The 20,790-nt window shown below is 34.5% G+C and overlaps 1 protein-coding gene across 3 annotated transcripts in view; it reads right to left on the reverse strand.

Annotated features, from left to right (window-relative positions):
- Positions 1-20,377, reverse strand: part of LOC129938536 (S1 RNA-binding domain-containing protein 1-like) — a 38,795-nt gene extending 18,418 nt beyond the window's left edge. The window contains exons 1-10 of one of the 3 annotated variants that reach the window (XM_056046162.1): positions 20,219-20,377; positions 19,797-20,004; positions 10,087-10,116; positions 9,976-10,023; positions 9,866-9,904; positions 9,784-9,807; positions 9,384-9,721; positions 9,094-9,317; positions 8,694-9,034; positions 8,341-8,626 (exon numbers count right to left, since the gene is read on the reverse strand). In XM_056046162.1, the coding sequence (XP_055902137.1) occupies positions 8,341-8,626; positions 8,694-9,034; positions 9,094-9,317; positions 9,384-9,721; positions 9,784-9,807; positions 9,866-9,904; positions 9,976-10,023; positions 10,087-10,116; positions 19,797-19,881 (1,415 nt within the window). In that variant the 5' untranslated portion in view covers positions 19,882-20,004; positions 20,219-20,377. Of the gene's footprint in view, positions 1-8,340; positions 8,627-8,693; positions 9,035-9,093; positions 9,318-9,383; positions 9,722-9,783; positions 9,808-9,865; positions 9,906-9,975; positions 10,024-10,086; positions 10,117-19,796 lie in introns of all 3 variants that reach the window. The other 2 variants (XM_056046163.1, XM_056046161.1) reach the window with 2 other exon arrangements.
- Between the last annotated feature and the right edge of the window lie 413 nt (positions 20,378-20,790).

Here is a 20,790-nt window from a genome sequence, read left to right on the forward strand (position 1 = left end):
TATACTTTTTGTGTCAAATTTGGTATGATATAAAATGTAATTTTTTTCGAAATGCCATTATATTTTGTGTCTATCTCGCAATATCCAACTATATCATGAGATTTACCATCAGCCGTACGTACTATATTTTTGTAGGGTAGTATTTCAACCCCTAGTTTTCGGACTAACTCCCAACACCCATCACCTAAGACTGAAATAGATGCTCCACTATCAAGCAGTCCAAACACTGACTCATTATTCAAAAATACATTGGCATACATACGACCATCCGTATCCGAAGATATTATCGTTTCGATTATTTGTTTTCGAAACTTTTTTCGATTTCGAAAACGACAACGAGCTTTTTGCATTCTTAAACTGGTTTTTCTATTGTTATTGCCGAAAATTCGAGATCGAACTTTTTCGTAATTAAGTTTTCGCTCGTGCAGAGACTTAAGATTGTGTGATTCTATCGGATGAAACTGATCAACATCAACGTTGGACTTTTCCCTTTTTAAAATTCGTATCGGGATTGAACTGTTATCAGCTTCATCGGAGGAATGCGTTAGGTTTTTAGTTTTTAGTTTTGAGAGTGGTTCGTCAGATTCCTTGAGGAACGAACCTCCCCACTCCTCGTTTCGTCCCTCGGAAAGTTTCCCGCTTGATGTTTACCACATTGAACCGTGGTGACACCCTTAGCACCACAAAGGAAACAAAATAAATTTCTGATTGCCGATGGGCAAAAGTGATAGGCATGTCCTTTCTGATCACAATTCCAACATATATAATTTGCGGTTGAAACTGGCTTTCTGGTAGAATACATGGCTGCGACTTCATGTTTTTCTAATTCTGTATCGGAAGTATCGTTTTCGACCGCGATCTCACTAACGTTTCGATGACCGACGGCTCTTTTATTCAAAAATCGTTCAGCCTCGCGAGCTTTTTGTCGAAGCTGCTCTAAGTTCTTCACCTCAGCCGACAACAAAATCTCTCCTAGCTTCTCCTTTGTATTACCCCTAATGATTTCGATCAACTTTTTATCGCTAAATGGTTCTTTTAGACGATCGTTTAAGCTTGAAACCGAAACATAAAAATCATCAAAAGATTCTTTCGGTCCCTGCTTTCGACACATGAGTCTCATATAAATATCAATTTCTGACTCCAATTTGCCGAATTCCTTTTTCATTGCTTCCTTTATTAAAGATAAGTCCGCGTTCGGAGTTTTCTTCACAAAACGCCAAAACCACTTATTTGCCCTACCGTCAAGCAAAATATGGAAGTTTGCTGCAATTTGTTCTTCGCTATAAGATGAACATGACTGCATTCTTCCTATCTTCAAAAGAAAGTCAGATACATTTTCGGAACCATCATATTTGATGTTCCAACGATCCAATCTACATGGACCTGAAGCACTGAACGTAGTGGAAGCACTTGAGCTTCTTGGTGGTATAGCTTGGGTCATGGAAGAGCTATGTCTTTCGACTTGAGGAGGGTTGATTGTTTGTTGCGAAGGCAAACGCAAATCTTCCAATTTTTGCAGCACATTTCCCATAAAAATGTCCATTTGCTGGAAAATCCTTACTTGGTTCTGAACCATGCTTCTCTCTATTCTAGTAAGTAAATCTTCTTTTCGACCAACATCATTTTCAGCGCGATCTGCTGGCTCTCTATCACCGCCCTCAACTATATAGCTTGGGTCATTTTCCACACCTTGGAGATCTTCCTGATCCGCCATGTTGGATGTTGAATTGGAAATAACTGATTCTAATTCTTCTGAAAAACTAAAAGAATGGTTCAAGTTAAACCTATCTACCGTGTTACGAAACCTTTGGAAAAATTCTTCAAATGTTGCTTCGTTGTGAGCGTTTATAACCTCTATGTCGTCGTAAATAGAAACTCGGCGACTCCTGCTCATACTTGGTTCGAGTGAACCAACCTACTAATTTCTATCACCTATCCGTAAGCTTCAAAAGACAAATTTCGATAGGAAAACAAAAAATTATTTTCTGTACCACTAAAAAAAACGTGGGGATTTGCCAACTTGAAAAACCAAAGCTTGAAGAACAAAACCAAAAAAAAACCAAATCAAATAATATATACAAATTTAAAACTGCAATTCAAAATTAGGTTAAAAAAAATGTAATAAAAAAAACGTTTTAATAAAATAAAAGAAAATGTTTGTAAAACAAACTGTTAAAAAAAATATAATTCAATAAAAAAATTATAAAGAAAATAAAAAGCGTATAAATATCTAATTTAAACTGTATTTCATAAAATCGTGTTTTTTAAAAAAAATAATCGGAGTATTGAAATCCTTAGTATCTCAAATAAAAATTAGTTTGAGTTGTAAATTTTCATAAAAGTCAAAAAGGGAAGACGAGGTATGAATCCGGAAACGAGGTACAATTACCGAGGATTGAAAAGGAACGTTATTTGAGTCGACAAAAATATGCGTATGTATATAAATAAAATAAAATAAACTAGTGTTTGCTATTGTTTTTTTTTTTTGTATGAAGATTAATATATCGTCTTCTAAGTTTCCAGGACACTACATGACGAGCATCATCAATGAGGACTCTGGAGATTCTCAGAAAACTAAAAATTGAAAATTTGAAATGTTTAAAGGACCATCCAAGACACCGCTAGCATCAAGGGGTCTCTTTAATTTGTGGTTGTATAGAAAAGGGTATACCATATCCACCTGCAATTTGGGTATCTTTTCTTTAGACGCCCAAAGACTAGGCTTTTATGATTCCTTTGTACAAATAAATACTTTTAAACCAATTTCAACCTCTTTGTTGCAACGCGGTACCGGGTAACTGACCTTAGTAACCGGGACTCACAAAGATGTTGAAATCAAATTTTGTTAAGTAAAAATTATATAAAAAAAATAAAAAAATTTAAAATGTTTTGACAAAAAAAATGAATTTTCGACTCATAAATCAAAACGAAACATTGTTAGTCTCACCATCTTCCGATAGTGAAACCGACACGTTGGGCGCCATTTTTGTAACGAGTTTATTCTCTGTTGAGGTCATTGCTGGCACACAAAATATCCCTCGCTAGCTCAGAAGTGGATTCTTTGACCTCCTCGTTATCAAAAAAATATGCCAGGCTTAGCATCTAGCTGTCAATGATGCGCGAGATAATCTTTACCCACCCTACCTGGTTGTTTCCTCGCTAAACAACCCCTTTAAAAACAACGTTCCTCTTCCTCCGCCCTTCTACCTCGGTTTCCTCATCACCTCATCTTCCCCTTTTTAATTAAAAAATCTAGAGATTCATATTTTTTTATCTAATGTCTGACAAATTTTATTAACAATTTCATTTTTATATAAAAAAATTTCTCACATTTAAATTAACTTTTTAAAATAATTAAAATTTGAAAGTAAAAATATTTAGGTAAAATTGAAAGCTGAAGTAAAAAAAATGTAGGGTATATATATTTATAGGCTAGCACTATTATATCCTACGGATGTACTGGGCAGTATTTATATTTAAAATTGTCTCAATACGACTAGTTAACCAAAAATATCACTCACCCCAAAATATCGATGTAGTGGCCACTCCCTCGATGAATCGTGGTTCGATGTGGCGATCTTTAGTACGCCTTATTTTTTGTATTTTTATTTGAAATAATATATAAATATTACCACTTCATCCAAAAGAAATATAATTCGCACTAAGGTAAATCTACACTTATATATATATATGTATACGAATATATATATATATGCATAAGGTAGGTATGTATATACACCACTTTTTTATTTTATCAAAATTACTTTTTCAATTTTAATGTTAAACTAAAAAAAATTGTTAAATTATCACTGTACAAAAAAAAATTTAAATTGAACAATAAAAAGATTGAAGTTAAGATTGAATTTAAAAAAAGTAAAAAAAAACACTTTTATAATTGTATATATGTATGTATGATGACTATTAGGTTTTTCTTTGTTTTTCGGTTAATTGGCGAGACGATTTCAGGGGTTTTTAGGGATTTCCCGCACGTTAATTTCCTGTTTCTGTTTCCTTTAAAAACACAGATTTGAGGCCGTGAAAAGAGAATTTTTTTACGGCCTCAGTAACCAATTTGTAGACGTATATATATATATATGTATATACATATAAAAATATATCTTTCTTTAAAGTTTTATATTATAAGAATGTACATCCTATCTCGATTTGACCAAAATCAGCGCTGGCGGTTATATCTTAACAAAAAAAAGAATTGAGATTATTCTCGAACTAGGTTCCTTGAACGGTCGTTTGGCGGTATCTTCTTCAAATTCTTCTGGGCTTCTTTATTCGAGGGTGGATAATTTGAAAAAAGAAGGTACTTGCCGACGGCATTTACTCAAGAACCCTAGCTCTACCCATCTCACTAACACTACCTAACCAGGATTTTCCAGCCTTTGTCTCGTTTCACACCCACTAGATTACGCATTATTACATTAATGTTATAACGCAATTATTAATCTTTTTATGTGGGTGTGAACATTGGTGGGTGTGTTTTACGCACTTGTTGCAAACGTCTTTTGGATGCGAGTCGGATTCATATATGTCATGACACCGATCGCATCCTAATTGTGTCACGCAACAGAGGTGAGTTTTCCCACCTTCGCAACATTCCCTCTAAACATTCTCACATTATGGGAACTTGCTGACAATCACTCAATTGTGATTCGTATGTCAGCCATAACTCTTACTGCCCAGAAGGAGAAGTTTTGTCACTCAGCTTATCCCTGTAGAGGGGGAGCGAGTTAGCATTGCTGTACTATTTCGTTATAAGTATAAACAACTGCAGAAGCAGTTGAGTCGTCGTCGTCGGTCTTGTCCTAGTTGGTGGTGTTTTTTTTTTTTTTGTTTGTTTTGTTTACTTTTATTTTGATATTGTTTTACTTGCATGTAATAAAAATAATAATTTTTAATTGTTCAAAACACAGCCCATTCGGTTACACATAAATTCTAAAAATTCTTAAATCCGGGTTTAAATCACCCTTGGACAGTTGTGTCCTAACCATTTCTTCAATATTTTAGATGAGTGCTTAGAATCGTTCTCTTGATAGAAATGATAAGTGTTTTAAATTCCAAGTTTTTAGACGCTTTTTGAATTTTTTTCTTTTCAAAATGCCAACATATTGATGTTGATCCATTAGTCCATCAATTAAATATAATTTTCTTATCAAAGCAGCAGCAGAGTCATTCGAAGTGCAAAACTAAACTGGAAGTTAGAATTAAAGAACGGCTTAAGAAGGCATGCCTTTTACCTTTGGTTAAAAGTGGGGTCTTCAATCGAAGATGATTTTGTGGACGTACACAGCCGTTTACGACATATTTTGCCCTATGGATAAATTGTGTGGTGCAAGAATACAACATCGACAAACTAAAGATGGTTCAAGAAAAAGCTAGTGCTGGCACTGCAGGTTAACAACCTCCTACCATTTGACGTAATCATTAAATATTTACTATCGTGCAACATGAAAGGTAAACTGTGATTCATTTTAAATTTTAGTGTTCTGTCCTGACCAGTTTTAGAATGTCAACTTTCGGAAGGGTATTCTTTAACAATCTTTATAAATTTTGATTCGTATTTTCTTAAACAAAAATCTCAGCTTCTTTTTAGTTTTGTTTTTTTGGAAAATTTAAAAGTTTGAATTTTTTTAAAGTAGCTTTTGATACTGTGGATAAAAAGTCATTCTTGTACAAGTTATATTGCAAAGTAATGTTTTATAAATTTGGAAAAGTTATAAAAAAACCTCCTAGAAGAAACGTGGGCATCGATCTGATGAAGTTCTGCTAAATGGTTCGAAACTAAGAAGGGAGTGTTACAAGTATGTTCTCTAAGTCCTTTTCTGCACTAATAATTGAACTGAAATACTGCCTGTCAGAATTGAAATATTCAGAATCGCCATTAAAGCACTTCTATTTGTAGATATCATAGTGATCCTAGCTCAAACCCGGGAACGCTGTAACTGATGATCAAACGTATATGGCACTATAATAACAAAAGTCTTGAAGTTGTCGGCAAGTATAAGGACTTAGGATTGATCTTCACAAGTAATTTATAAATGGAAAAACATTGGGCAGGTTCAGACAATATAAGGCACTCCATTTGAATGTCAAAACCTGCAATAAACTCAACCTGGAAGATGAATTTCTCAAACAAATATCTAATATTAGTCACAGTAGTAGGTTTAAAGTTTACGGGTCCGTTTCAGAATCAGTTACGCTTTACGGAGTGCAAATTCGGGGAGGTCTAGAGTAAAGTTGGGGTGCCTGCAGCATGGCAGATCGGGTAGTTGGCGATTGGCTAAAACTTGGTTTAAGCCAGCAATGCAACTTTCTTGCCATGTCGAAAGTTTTTTCTTTACCTTCTCGTGGAAAATTTACGCCTCGGATAATTAATAACTCGATGACGACTTTTGGCTATTGTACCCGGGCAAAGATTGGTTTCTGGAATGTGAGGACGCTTCTGGAAGTTAAGGTCAGCACAATGCCAGATTCCTCCAATTAGAGAGAGAATTTATGCGGTACAGGCTAGATATCTTATGGTTAAGCGAAGAGCGATGGTTAGGATCGGCCAAATGCAAGTACCCGACACGTAACAGTGTACTGCTCTACTCTGGTCATGACCCAGGAAACGCTCGAGAAGCTGGAGTTGGGTTACTCCTTACAAAAACGGCAAGCAGAAGCCTTATTTCGTGGGAGCCCCTTGGGGAAAGGCTTTTCAAACCTAGGTTTCATAGTAGAGTACGACCCGTCACCATTATACAGTGTTACGCACCGACGGAGCTTGCATCTGATGAAAAGATAGAATGCTTTTATAGTTAACTAGGCTCCGCCTACAACAACGGAGATTTAATTTTGGTTATGGGAGACCTCAATGCTAAGGTTGGCAGTAACAATAAGGGGCCCGTGACAACCTCTTAATGATAGCTAACCTAAGATTACGTACAGCTATAGTTCGAAGATCCAACGGAACAACACGAGCCCCCAAATTCAACATCGCCAGACTACAGGATCCCACGACCCGTCAACAATTAGGGGGTCACCTGTCACACGAAATGAGAACAAGCAGGATTCCGCGCTGGATCCTCCTGTATGGATCATATTAACACCCTGCGGATAATTTTTGAACATTGCGTTGAATATCGATCACCACTACACCTGCTGTTCATCGACTTCGATAAGTCCTTTGATAGCTTTAACAGGGAGTATATCTGGTTAGCTTTGAGGAAGAGAGTCATCCCAGAAAAACGAATTGCTATTATTAAAGCAGCATATGATGCATCCAAGTGTCATATTCTGCACAATGTTAGGATCAGATGATTTTGATATTCGAAGCGTTTCCATTCTGTTTCCAATATTGTTTTTGTTGGTGATAATCGGAGGTAGGTAGCGGAGGGATCCAATGGACTCTGACATCCTATTTAAAGCACTTGGATTACGCGGACGATATTTGCTTACTCTCTCATAGGATCATGGATCTCCATCAAATGACAACAAGTGTGGAGAGAGATGCAGAAGTTGTGGAGCTAAAAATTAATTCCGGCAAAATAAAAATGATCAGCCTGGGAACCCGACCATCTTCTCAAATAAATATTTTCTCACAACCGGTGGAAAAGGTGGAGTGCTTTCAATACCTTGGAAGCATTGTTTCCATCGAAGGTGGAACCGAACATGACTTCATCTGCCGCATCGGCAAAGCAAAATCGGCAGTGGAATTTGCTCACACAAGAAGGAAGAAGAGCTGGACGACCGAGAACAAGTATGCCCCTAACGGATTTAACAGTTCTGAGGACCTAAGTACGTATAGTTACGCTTTTATTTAAAACGCACATTCAGAATACTTTCAATCACACCGAACTATACGTTAAACCTAGAGACTCATTTAACACCGTTGTTTACTAAAACTTAAAAATTACAGACAAACGTATTCGAATCCGAAACAGGTATAAACACCAGAAATGAATACGAAGGAGATTCTCTCTATAGATCAGTGTACAGTAGACAGACAAACTACTTTCGAGATAATAATAGCCTAGAATTGATTTCCTTGATGATAAGGTTAATGAACTGATGCATATAAACTACAGACAGCACCTACAAGACCTTTCAAAACAGTTTTGTGGGAAAGTACCCAACTGTTTGCAAAACAAGAAGACATAATTCGGCAATGATATGTGCTCAACAGATCAAGTTCGTCTAATAGGATCTTTTTTTTAAATCAGTCTTAAAAGATGCTAATTCTTACGTGACGTAACGTCGTACAATTTTATCATAATTTTTCAATATCGGTTTCGTTTCGAATTTAAAAGTGAAATGCATGTCCAAGCTGTGAATCAGAACTTAGCTAACCTGTGTTTAGCAAGCAAATTTGCTAGTTTAATACCCCATTTGTCATCGTCATCTGGTTTATTATTGTGCGGATACATAACTCCAGTGTCCAGTAAATCAGAAGTTTCTGAAATCAGCGCTAATTTACAGCCGTTTTTAAATCCAGGATCAATGCCCAAGATACGCTCTCCCTTAAGCGGTGGTTTCAAAAGCAATTGCTTCAGATTCTTGGCGAAGCATTCGATAGCGTCTTTTTTACCCATTTCAGTCAGATCAGCTCGCACTTGCTTGCTGACATATGTAACAACTGAAAGAAAATTATAAATAGGCAAAAATTAAACTTTTCTTTTTCAGAATTTTGTTTTTCTTTTTACGTTTTTCATTGTAACAATTTTCAAAGGCCATATCGAAAATTAAATTTCTCAGAGGATATTTAATACCGCCGATCATAAATTGAGCATAAATATAACCTCTGATGGCATTCTTAAAACTATCCGGCAAGATTACTTGGACGTTTAGGAACTTCATTTTTTCTCCACGATTAATGGCCAAAATCTGATGCGGTCTAACGCATCGAATATCATTTTCAAACTTGAAATACGTTTCATATTTCGATTGTTTCAAACGATCTCTTTCTTTTTTTTCCTCGTCAGCGGCCTCGTTGTCTGATTTAACTGCTTGACTGCATTTGAGGACAATCTGATGATCTTTCTGACTAAAACATTTTAAGTTTATGATCATTTGTGTTAATGATTTGAATACAACAAAACTTACAGCTCCACCAATTCAGCGAGGATGCCCCTGTGTTTGCTGAGAAGATCTGATATGACTTGAGTTAATCCAATTTCCACCTTATTTGTTGTGTCCAAGTAGGGATTTCGATTGTCGACAATTTCAAGCAACTGGACTAAAGGACTTTGCCCCAATAGCAGCCTATAAGCATGTGTATCGATGCCCAGCGACCGTGGGTTTAATTTCGAAGGTTTGTACACAGAATTCTGAAATTAAAAAAAAAAAAAAAAAACAATAAATGCTTTGCAAGTTTATGGTAATCTTTAATCTACCAAATATTCGAGATCTTTGAAGGTTCTAGCACCCAATATCTGAGTGCGGATGTCATTATCAACTTCGATAACTTTATCCAATTCCCTGATAATATTTTCGGCTCTCTTTCTCAGTTCGATGATATTTGTATAGGAGGTTTTTATGGCACGCAACTTATTAGGAGTGATATTTCGATTTATCATATCTTGACGGTAGCGACAAATAAATGGAATAGTGTTTTCATCTTCGAAAAGTTTTACTATATTTCTAGCGGACATGGAATCAATGTGTTCCACTTCTGCAAGTCGATCATGGATGGTCCAACTCCAATCATGGTTTATTGCTGCTGGGGCAGGGTCTACCAAAAAATAACGAACTATTTAAGTAATATCAACTCGAACTGCTAAAAGGAAAGAGTACCTCGTATTGAGCTGGGTGGTTTTTCTGAAATAAAGCATACGTAGAATAATTAGAAGGACAGGTCTAGGTGAACTAAACTTACGTCTTTGTGGAGGTGGTCCTCTTCTTCGCTGATGGTTCTCTAAAAATGAAAGAATTTCAAATTTAATTTTTACAGAAAAGCTGGTTGAATACTGAATGTTATAAACATACCTCTTGATCTTGATCTTGATTTTGATCTTGGCCTTGCTGGACGTTGTTCTGGAAAATTGAAATATTCACACGGGTGATTAAGGATCAATCAAGAGATCTGAGGAAACTTACCTATTTGTCTTCTGATGACATGTTCTTGTACTGAAATTTATAAATTATCAAAGAATATTATTAATAAATCAAATTTATGGTAAATTATATTTTATACAAGGACAGATCAAAATTAATACCTATTGAATCAAAACTGTTGGAATCTTGGAATACTTTAATGTGTAGCGACTCGACCAAATCAAATAGTTAGACCATGTCTAGCTGGACAATAGAGTTATTAAAAAAATTCAGAATTTAGCATCAAGGCTAAATTCGGCAACATTAGCCTGATATGCGCACGCCCCCACAGAAGAGAAAGATGACAACACCAAACATATGTTCTTCGAGCTCTTAGACAAAACATATGAGCAGTGACCTTGCCACGATATTAAAATTGTCCTGGCCGATTTTAATGCCAAGCTAGGAAGAGAAGACATCTTTAGTGGAATAATCGGGAAAAAAGCCTGCACTACAACACAACGTATTCAGGCTCATCGACTTTGCTGCGGGGCAAAATGTCATAGTAGCCAGTACGCGTATTCCACACCTCAACATTCACAAAGGAACTTGGAGTTCTCCACATCAATCTAACGTCAACCAGATTGACCATATTGCGATCGACACTAGACACGCTTCCACCATCATGAATGTCCGAACTTTCCGAGGAGCTAACATTGACTCGGACCACTATCTCGTTGTAGCCAAGGTTGCACTTCGAGTTTCCAGACCCAAGGCAAAACAGGGAGGTGCTGGGAAAAGGCACAACGTCGAACGGCTACAATCGCCAGAGATCGCCAAATCCTTTTCCGACCGGGTTACAAGTAATCTCTCTCGAAGTTCTCTGCCGCCAACACTATGTATCGAAAACCAGCGGCAACATTGCCAAGATACAATCAGAGAAGCCGCCTCTGAGGTGCTGGGTTTCAAACAAAAACCATTAAGGAATCCCTGGTTTGCTCAGGAATATCAGCAGTCAAATGCAGCTAAACAACAGACACGCAAATCGGCGCTATAAGCAGAAGAGGCGGGAGGAACAACGACTTCTCAGAAGTAAAAAGAGAGAGCATGAGCGTGCGGTCGAAGATGATGAGAGGTTTAAAAGCAGGAAAGAAGTTCGAAATTAACAGGTACATAAACCTAGAAACGAAGGCTGCAAAAGCGAAAGTGGAAACATCATAGTGGAACCGCAGTCAATGCTGAGGATATGGAAGAACCACTTCTGCAGACTGTATAACGGCGAAGACGAACTGAATTCCGCTGTCAGGCAGGATGATCCATTCAACGTAGACGACGAAAGCCCGTCCTCTCGACTAGACGAAGTAAAGATTGCCAAATCTAAGCTGAAGTCTAATAAAGCCGCTGGAGCGGATGGCTTGAATGCCGAACTCTTTAAAGTAGCTGGAGATAAGTTGGTTAGGAGAATGCACTAACTTATCTGTGAGATATGGTCCGAAGAAAGCATGTCCGATAAATGGAACCTCAGTATTGTTTGCCCGATCTTGAAAAAAGGAGACCACCTAAACTCACCAACTATAGAGGAATCAGTCTACTTAACATCGCTTAGAAAATCTTCTCTGCCGTAATATGTGAACGTCTTAAGCCCATCGTCAACAACCTGATAGGCCCTTATGAGTGTGGTTTTAGACCAGGAAAGTCCACAGGCAGATCCTGCAAAAAAAAACAAAGAACACCAAATCGACACCCACCATCTTTTCATCGATTTCAAGGCCGCATATGAAGCATATACAAGGACGAGTTGTATAAAGCCATGTCTAGTTTTGGCATCCCTGCCAAACTCGTCCGTTTGTGCAGGATGATACTGGAGAATTCACGCTGCTCCATAGAGGTTGGAAACAACTTAACAGAACCTTTTGACGTCAAAAAAGGTTTAAGACAAGTTAATGCACTGTCATGCAATTTTTAACATCGTACTTGAAAGAATACTGCAGAGCTCACACGTCCACACTAGAGGCACTATCTTTCAAAAGTCTTTTCAATTACTAGCATATGCTGATGACATTTACATAATAGGTAGAAATCAGCGTGATGTCAATGGGGCTTTTGTGAGTATTGAGGCAGAGGCGGCAAAAATGGGTTTAACGGTTAATGAGGGCAAAACAAAGTACATGCTGTCGTCAAGAAAGGACATACAACACCGACGTCTTGGTCAAAACTTCACCATCGACAGACGTAACTTTGAGGTAGTCAAGGACTTCGTCTACCTAGGCTCCGCTGCAAACGCAGAAAACAACACCATCGTTGAGATCAAACGCAGAATAACTTTTGCTAACCGCTGTTTCTTTGGACTAAAAAAGAATTGAGTGGTAAAGTCCTCTCTCGAGAGATGTTGCTATATAAGACCCTTATCATCCCCGTCCTGCTATACGGTGCAGAAGCATGGACTATGACAAAAGCCGATGAAAGAAGCTTGGGTCGGTTCGAGAGAAAAGTTCTTTGTGTGAAGTGAGTAAGTAAGTTCCTCATTGAAATGCTGCTTTTAGTTATGTCACTACTGACCATGCCCAATAGCAGCTGAAATGTTTCTTCAGATATTATCAAATAATTAAAAATGAAGTTTTGTCGTTTGTTCGAAGCCCCCTTGTAATAAAGCTGAACGAACTATTTTCACTTCTTTTTTTTCTCCAAGTCTTAACCCAGAGCCTCTTATGCTTTGCTTTTTCACATTCCAAAGCTGTTTTCTTACACAAACCCAGCAATTTTATAACAACAGCCTTTTCTTCTTCCGCGTCCAAATCCTATTTACTTTGTTTTATAAATTTTAGTTAACTTCAAAAACTATCGAAAAATTAAAGCCAACGAGAAGGAACTTTCAAAACAAACAATAATTGTCAAATTTGAGGCATGGGGCACGAGTTAACGTGTAATAGCGCTGAACCTGGCCAACGTTTTGCAATCAATATTGGAAAATCTTCCAATCGTGTATACTTAGCGTATTTTTTAGAAAAATTCAATTGACAACTTTTTTCACAGAACCTACAGAAAAACAACAACAATTTGATAAGAAATGGTTTTCAACTTCAAATACTATGATAACAAAGATAGATATGGAAATATTGTTGATAAGTTTAAGAAAAATCGACAGAAGGGCCACCCTCTTTTTTGCTTTTGTTTAAGTTTAAGTGTAGCCATTTAATACCTTTGACAGTTTTTGGCAAGAGTACGATAACTGGTACGACAATGGATTTTTAAAGAACAGCTAAGAACAATCATTTTTTTAGCTTTGTTACCGCTTTTTATGCATAATTTTTACTTGATTTAAAAACAAGCTAACAGGCAAAAGTCTTGGTTTTAAAAAAATGTACAATACTTATTTGAAAGTATTACCGTTACTTTTTAACTATTTTTTTCCTTGAACGTATATTAACTTCCCATAGGAAGTTAATGTAATGGGTCCGATTTGTTAAATTGAAAATGTTGACATTTATCGACGTTTCAAGGTCCCTCGAGTCGAAATAAAAGATTTTTAGAAAGATGTCTGTGCATGCGTCTGTACGTTCGTACGTTCGCGACGTTTTTTTCGTTGTCCAAAGCTAAAGAACCAGTAAAGATATCAACTTCAAAAAAATTGTGTTATACAGATAATAAGGCAGAAAGATGCAGAAAAGGCTCTCAAGAAAATACTAACTAACTAATTTTTACTTATAAAAATAATGTTCTCAACATTAGGAAAAATTTTGAGAAAAATCAAATAAGTATTTTGTCTACAACAAATAAAAACATAAAAAAATAATAAAAGTTGATAAAAATTGATTTTTGACTCGAATATACTTTCAAAACATTGAGATATTGGCTTTGAACTAATTTTATGTTTTAAAAAATATTGTTGTCAACATTCAGTAAATTTTTGAAAAAGAATCGAATTGACAGTTTTTTTACAAAAAATTAAAAACCTAAAAAAATAATTAACAAAAGTTGGTAAAAATTGATTTTACACTTAAATATCTTTTAAAAAATTGAGGTTTTGGCTTCCAACTTATTTTATCTTATAAGAAATATTGTTTTCAACACTCGGAAACATTTTTAAAAAAATCGAATTGACAATTTTGTACAACAAATAAAAACCCCAAAATCAAATTAATAAAAGTTAGTAAAAATAGATCTTCGACTCTAATAACTTTTCAAACCCTTGAGATATTAGCTTTAAACTACTTTCATCTTTTAAAAATTTAAAAATATTGTTCTCAACATTTAGTAAAATTTTGAGAAAAATCGAACTGAAAGGTTTTTTTTACAAAAAATAAAAACTTGCAAGAAAATTTAACAAAACTTGGTAAAAATTGATTTTCGATTCAAATGTCTTTTCAAAAAGTTGAGATTATATCTTCCAACTAATTTTAACTTATAAGAAATATTGTTTTCAAGATTTGGACTTAGATTTGAGAAAAATCTAATTGACAGTTTTTTTTACAAAAAATAAAAACCTAAACAAGAACATTAATAAAATTTGGTAAACATTGATTTTCCATTGAAATATCTTTTCAAAACTTTGAGATATTGGCTTTAAAATACTTTTATCTTTTATAAAATATTATTGTCAAAATTCAGAAAAAAAAACCTTTTTAACATTTGGTAAAATTTTGAGAAAAATCGAATTGACAGTTTTTTTTACAAAAAATTAAAAACCTAAAAAAAAGAATTAACAAAAGTTGGTAAAAATTGATTTTACACTTAAATATCTTTTCAAAAATTTGAGATATTGGCTTTGAACTAATTTTATGTTTTAAAAAAATATTGTTGTCAACATTCCGAAAATGTTTGAAAAAAAATCGACTTGACTGTTTTTTTTACAAACAATTAAAAACCTAAAAAAAGAATTAACAAAAGTTGGTAACAATTGATTTTGGACTTAAATATCTTTTCAAAAATTTGAGGAGTTGGCTTTAAAATACATTTATCTTTTATAAAATATTGTTGTCAACATTCAGAAAAAAACGTTTTTAACATTTGGTAAAATTTTGAGAAAATCGAATTGACAGTTTTTTTTACAAAAAATTAAAAACTAACAAAAAAACAATACTAAAATTTGGTAAAAATTTACTTTCTACTCAAATAGCGTTTCAAAAATTAAAAAGAGGCTGGGATGCGACCCACACTAATAACTTCTCATCCCGTCTGTCGATTTGTCTTGCTAAAAAGTTTGTCTATATGTACTCGTATTAATTTTTACCAAATTTGCGTACTATTTTTTGTAGATTCTTTTTCTATGAAAAAACGGACTGTCGGATTTTTATAATAAAATTAGTGAATATCGAAAACAATATTTTCTGTGAAATAAAATAAGTTTGAAGCCAATATTTTTAATTTTTGAAAAGCTATTTGAGTCGAAAGTAAATTTTTACCAACTTTTGTTAAATTTTGTTTAGGTTTTTAATTTTTAGTAAAAAAAACTGTCAATTTGATTTTTCTCAAAATTTTACTGAATGTTAACAACAATATTTTTACCAACTTTGATTAATGTTTTTTTTAGATTTTTATTTTTTATAAAAAAAACTGTCAATTCGATTTTTCTCAAAATTTTATCAGATGTCAAAAACATTATTCTTCGTTGCACAAAATTGTTTTGGAGATGAAATCGTATTTTAGTCGTAAAATTTTGGAGGTGACAAATATTAGTTGGATTTTTTTCAAAAAATATACTTCTTTGATATCACGTTACAATATATTATATAAAATTTGATTCAAGTCTCTAGTGTTTTTGGTTCGTAAGATATTTAGGGTTAACCACAATTTTCACCTTTTTTTTAAACTGCAATGGTAAAAAAAACCACCCACGCAATTTTCTTGAGAGCCCTTTTTGCATCTTTCTGCCTTATTATCTGTATAACAAAATTTATTTGAAATCGATATCTCTTCTGGTTCTTGAGCCATGGACGACGAAAAAAACCTCGCGAACGTACGGACGTACGGACGTACGAACGTACGTACACACGCACGCACATACATCTTTCCAAAAATCTTTTATTTCGACTCTAGGGACCTTGAAACGTCGAGAAATATCAAAATTTTCATCCAATTTCTAAAAATTTATAAAATCCTACTAAAATTGGTAAAAATTTGTTTTCGACTAAAAATCTATTTAACAAAACTAGATTTTCAAACTATTCAATTGAACCTACAAACTTTTAAGCAAGACCAATCGACAGACGGGATGGGAAGTTATCAATGTGGGTTGCATCCAGACCTCTCTTTACCACTGGGCCCAGGCCCAGCGCCCCGCAATCACCAGGGGCCCGAAAATTGCTGAAACATTACTTAACCTCTATTGGTCTATTTTCAAGAAAAAAATATTTCGATACAATTTTAGATGCATAATGAATGATCAGAATTTGTACTTTCCTTGCTCAATAACAACCTTTTCTGAACAATTTAAATTACATTCCCTGCGAAATTATATGTATGTGTATCCGAAAAAAGGAAGAAATCTAAACAACAAAAGGAATTAATTGAGAAATTACCAAAACCGACATCGTATTTCACTTCAATGGCAGGAGAAATGTCTGCAAGTAATCAATAATAACCAATACATTAATCTCTACACTTATCCACAACTTACTGAAAAGGGGGCTTACATACTCAAAAAATGGTTTCACATTATGATTTCATGAATAAAATTCGGCATTACCGATGACCATAGAATTTATTACAATTTCCCATAGTATTCGCATATTCTAGACAAATAGACTTTCCATTTAATTTTCCAGCAATAAAGTACAAGGAACATTTTTGTTTATAATTAACAAACATCATTTTATTCGCATGTGTTCAGACTTATTGTGAGTATCACTTTTATAGATTTCCGTCCAGAAAATACGAGTATGTCAAATTATAAAATAATAAAAAAAAATATAAAATTTGTATTTTTTCGGAAATCCAAAAAAGTGAAGCTCGCAATAGGGGTTATTATTTAATTCGGAATTAGCTATTCTATTATGATTTAGGAATTTCGAATGATACACCAATTTATGATGTTAGTATGTATTGAAATTCAGAACAGAGTTGCTCTTAATAAAACAAAGCAACGTATAGTGACGATCTCTTAATTTTTACTTATTCATTGTCCAGTTTTTACACAGAAATTTCAATTCGATTTGATGCCTAGTGTCCAATCTTAGCTTCATTCGTAAAAAAAAAATGTTCAAACACACATTGATTAGTCAGTTTCTTCAGAAATATTTATACATTTATTTTTATTTAAAAAGGGCGAGCTGTGTGACAATAAGTCGTCATCTTCCCAAGTTGAAGAAATTTTGCTTGCCACATCTGCTAAAAGTTCCGGAGATGTATTAAAAAGCCAGGGGCAGGGCCCTAATCATGAAACTGCAACAACTCGGATTGTAGCTGTTGTAAAGTTTTTAGCTTCGAGAGGGCTTCCATTTCCATCCTCGAAACTCCCAATAACTGGAATAATTTTGGGATGCATTGAGTTGCTTAGCGAGTTTGACCGGTTTCTCGCAAATCATTTAAGCAAATTTGGAAATCAAGGAAGTGGTCATGCGTTTTTCAGCAAATATCTGCAATGAAGTTATTCATCTCATGGGAAGACAGGTTTTGAAAATTATTGTAAAAGAAGTCAAAATGGCAACATATTTTTCAATTAGCGTTTATGTTGATCAACTAACATTTATTATTCGCTACGTAAAACGAGCCTGTTGGTTTTTGAACTTTATTCCAATTAACGAACATAGATCTGATTATTTAGCGGAAACCATACTGAAGTTTTTGGAGGATCATGACATTTTGATAACAGATTGATAACAGATTTCAGAGGCCAAAGCTACGACAACGCAGCAAATATGTCAGGAAGGTTTTCTGGTCTGACGGCAAGAATAAAAGTAAAATGTAAATTTGCCACTTTTGTAGCATATTCAAGGCTCTTATTAAACTTGGTAGGAGTGCATGCGGCTGGGTGTGTCTTGGAAGCAACCAAATTCTTCAACATTATTCAAAAATTGTATAACTTCTTTTCGGTATCTTCTCTTCGATCGAGTGGGTGGATGCACTAAGCGCCTTATATAATGGTCATCAAGAAATTGAAGAAGCTTTGATGTCTAAAGCGAACGATTTAGGACAGGCACGAGAGGCCAGAGAGGAAGCATTTAGTCTTTGCAAAAAAATGTCCAAGCTTGAATTTACCATACTTACAGAACTTTGGAACTCTGTATTGCAAAGAATTAATAAAACAAGTACTTTACTTCAACACCAAAATATTACTCTGGATGTTGCAATAAATTTGCTGAGTGCAAAAGATGAATTTATAATTGGACTCAAGGACAATTTTGATAACTTTGATTCATCAGCCAGACAAAAACCCCGGATTCCGAATATCAGGACCTTTCTGAAAGGATGAGGTGCAGAAGCTCACGCCATACTTTTTTTGACGGCTCTGGACCGTCAGTAATTCTGACTGGGAAAGAAAGATTTAAAATTGAAAACCTTCTTCCCATTGTCGACACACTAATCGTTCATTTTAAACAACGACTAGGTTCGTATACGAAGATTGGCCAACGTTTTGACTTTTTTTTTCCATTAAAAAATCTGAATTCAGAAGACTTGATGATGAACTACATGCTGAGTGCCTGTAATTAAAAGACTACTTTAAAATTAGTTGACACGAAAATGAAAAAACTGACAACATTGTAGAGCTTTAATTTTTTTTAAAAACTAATGAAATTGAATATGAATTTTCAAATGTTAAAATTACGCTAAGAATAAGATGTTGACCAATTGCAGTGTGGAACGTTCCTTCTCTAAATTAAAAAGAATCAAAAACGAACTCAGAGCTACAATGATTCAAGAAAGATTGACATGTTTGTCGCTGATGTCAAGAAAGCGACATCCTCAGAGGCATAGATTTTAGAGATTTAATCAATGATTTTGCTATTCTTAAATCAAGAAAAAGACCCCTTCATTAAATTTTGTTTATTTTATTTTGAATTTTTATATGAAATATTTATTTTTTGTTTTTATTTTTACTTTGTTTATGTTTATGTTTTAAATGCTGCAATAACTAATTATCTTGTTAATGAATTAAAAAAATTGTATTTACCTATTTCAAAAACAAAAATAATAAATATCAATTCAAAGCTATGTGATTTTTTCTGTATACCTTTATTACATAACATAACATTCTTATATAATCATACAGGGGCCCCATTTTCGAAAAGTGCCCAGGGCCCCCAAAAGGGTAAAGACGGCCCTGGTTGCATCCCAGCCACTTCTTATTTTTAAATTGCCCCTCCTGCTTAAACGGGGGAGATATACCAACCCCAACCCCCTATAGTAAAAAATGCTCGTTTTTAACTCTTCTATACAAATCCGTCATTAAACTTTGTTGCCTGAGTTATCGTACTCTCCCCCATTTTGTTGTAGATTGTTGCTATTATTTTTTCCATCACTGTAGGTACTACTTATCTGTATTATAAGTAAATAAATATGTTTCGTTGTCAATAGAACCGCTCAAAACAACTCCCAATTTAAAGGTTATTTTTTAATTAAAGTACCTGCTTCCGATAATCTATTCTTCAATATTTAATAGCTAAGCTAGGTAAAATTGCAAGATTATATAAAACCAGCTAAGTTAGGTTAGTTTGAGTAAGTAGTAAATAGGCTACGGTAGGCATAGGTTTTATCTTAGTTCGATGATAATAATATACCTACATAGTACATATATCGATAAATTAGATATAAACAATAAAACAGAATTGACTTACCTATCGGCCTTTGTGATATTCTTCGTTCTGGAACATATTCATCCTCCGATTCAGGATCCGATAGTAAACTTTCACAGCAACCCATTTTCAAAAAATCCCACCTAGAAGTTGAGGTCTATCCGCCTTCGATCACTAGTTAGCAGTTAGTTACTCAGGTATACAATAAAAATAAGTACACCTACTAACTGAACATCAGAGCCAATGATAACTGACAATAAATTGCAAAATAAAAACAAAATGCAATAATAACACGACAAAGAGCAATTAAATTATATTATTTTAATCATTTAAATGTTTTATCATTAAGATAAGTATTGGGTATGTACTGTCACTGTCACAACACATAACTCTCATCGAATGGAAATGGAAATGATTTTAAAATCACAAATAAATTTATAAATCGACTGTAAAATTAATTTTACTTTTAGCAATTCCCATTCCAAGTCTCAACTCCCAGTCAAAACCTAATCCGTACGATCTCAAGTGCACACAGTTAATAAATAAAATTTGAAAAAAAGTGTTTGTTGAAGCAGTTTTTGTTGTTGTTGTCACTTTAACTTTATCGCCACGCTAGCCGTCGCCAACGCCGGCCGCCGCCCGCTGCGCCGGTCGGCTATATCTCGGGTAGGGTATTGTTATTTGTTATTGTTTATGTTATCCGAAACCGCTTACGCTTATCTTTAGCGCATCGACTTTTACATCGGAATCAAATCAGCGTTACCACATCCCAAAAAAAAAGTGAAAGTAGATTTTAAAAGTTAACTTTTTCATGGTATTCTATGTACATAAATTTTGATATTACATTATTTCCATTTAAAAAATAAAAAAAAAACTAGAATTATTAAAGCCTTTATATCATATAATTCAATATGTTAATGTAACATTTCTTAAATTAATTCTTGGTTGTTAGCAACGAAAACGCAAAGATTGGGCTGGTGTTGATCAAATGAAATGACTTTAGGATGTTTTGATTGCAAAGGACAAGTTCTACAAG

This window comes from Eupeodes corollae, chromosome 1 (genome assembly GCF_945859685.1).
Source record: "Eupeodes corollae chromosome 1, idEupCoro1.1, whole genome shotgun sequence".
Taxonomy (NCBI): Eukaryota; Metazoa; Arthropoda; class Insecta; order Diptera; family Syrphidae; genus Eupeodes; species Eupeodes corollae.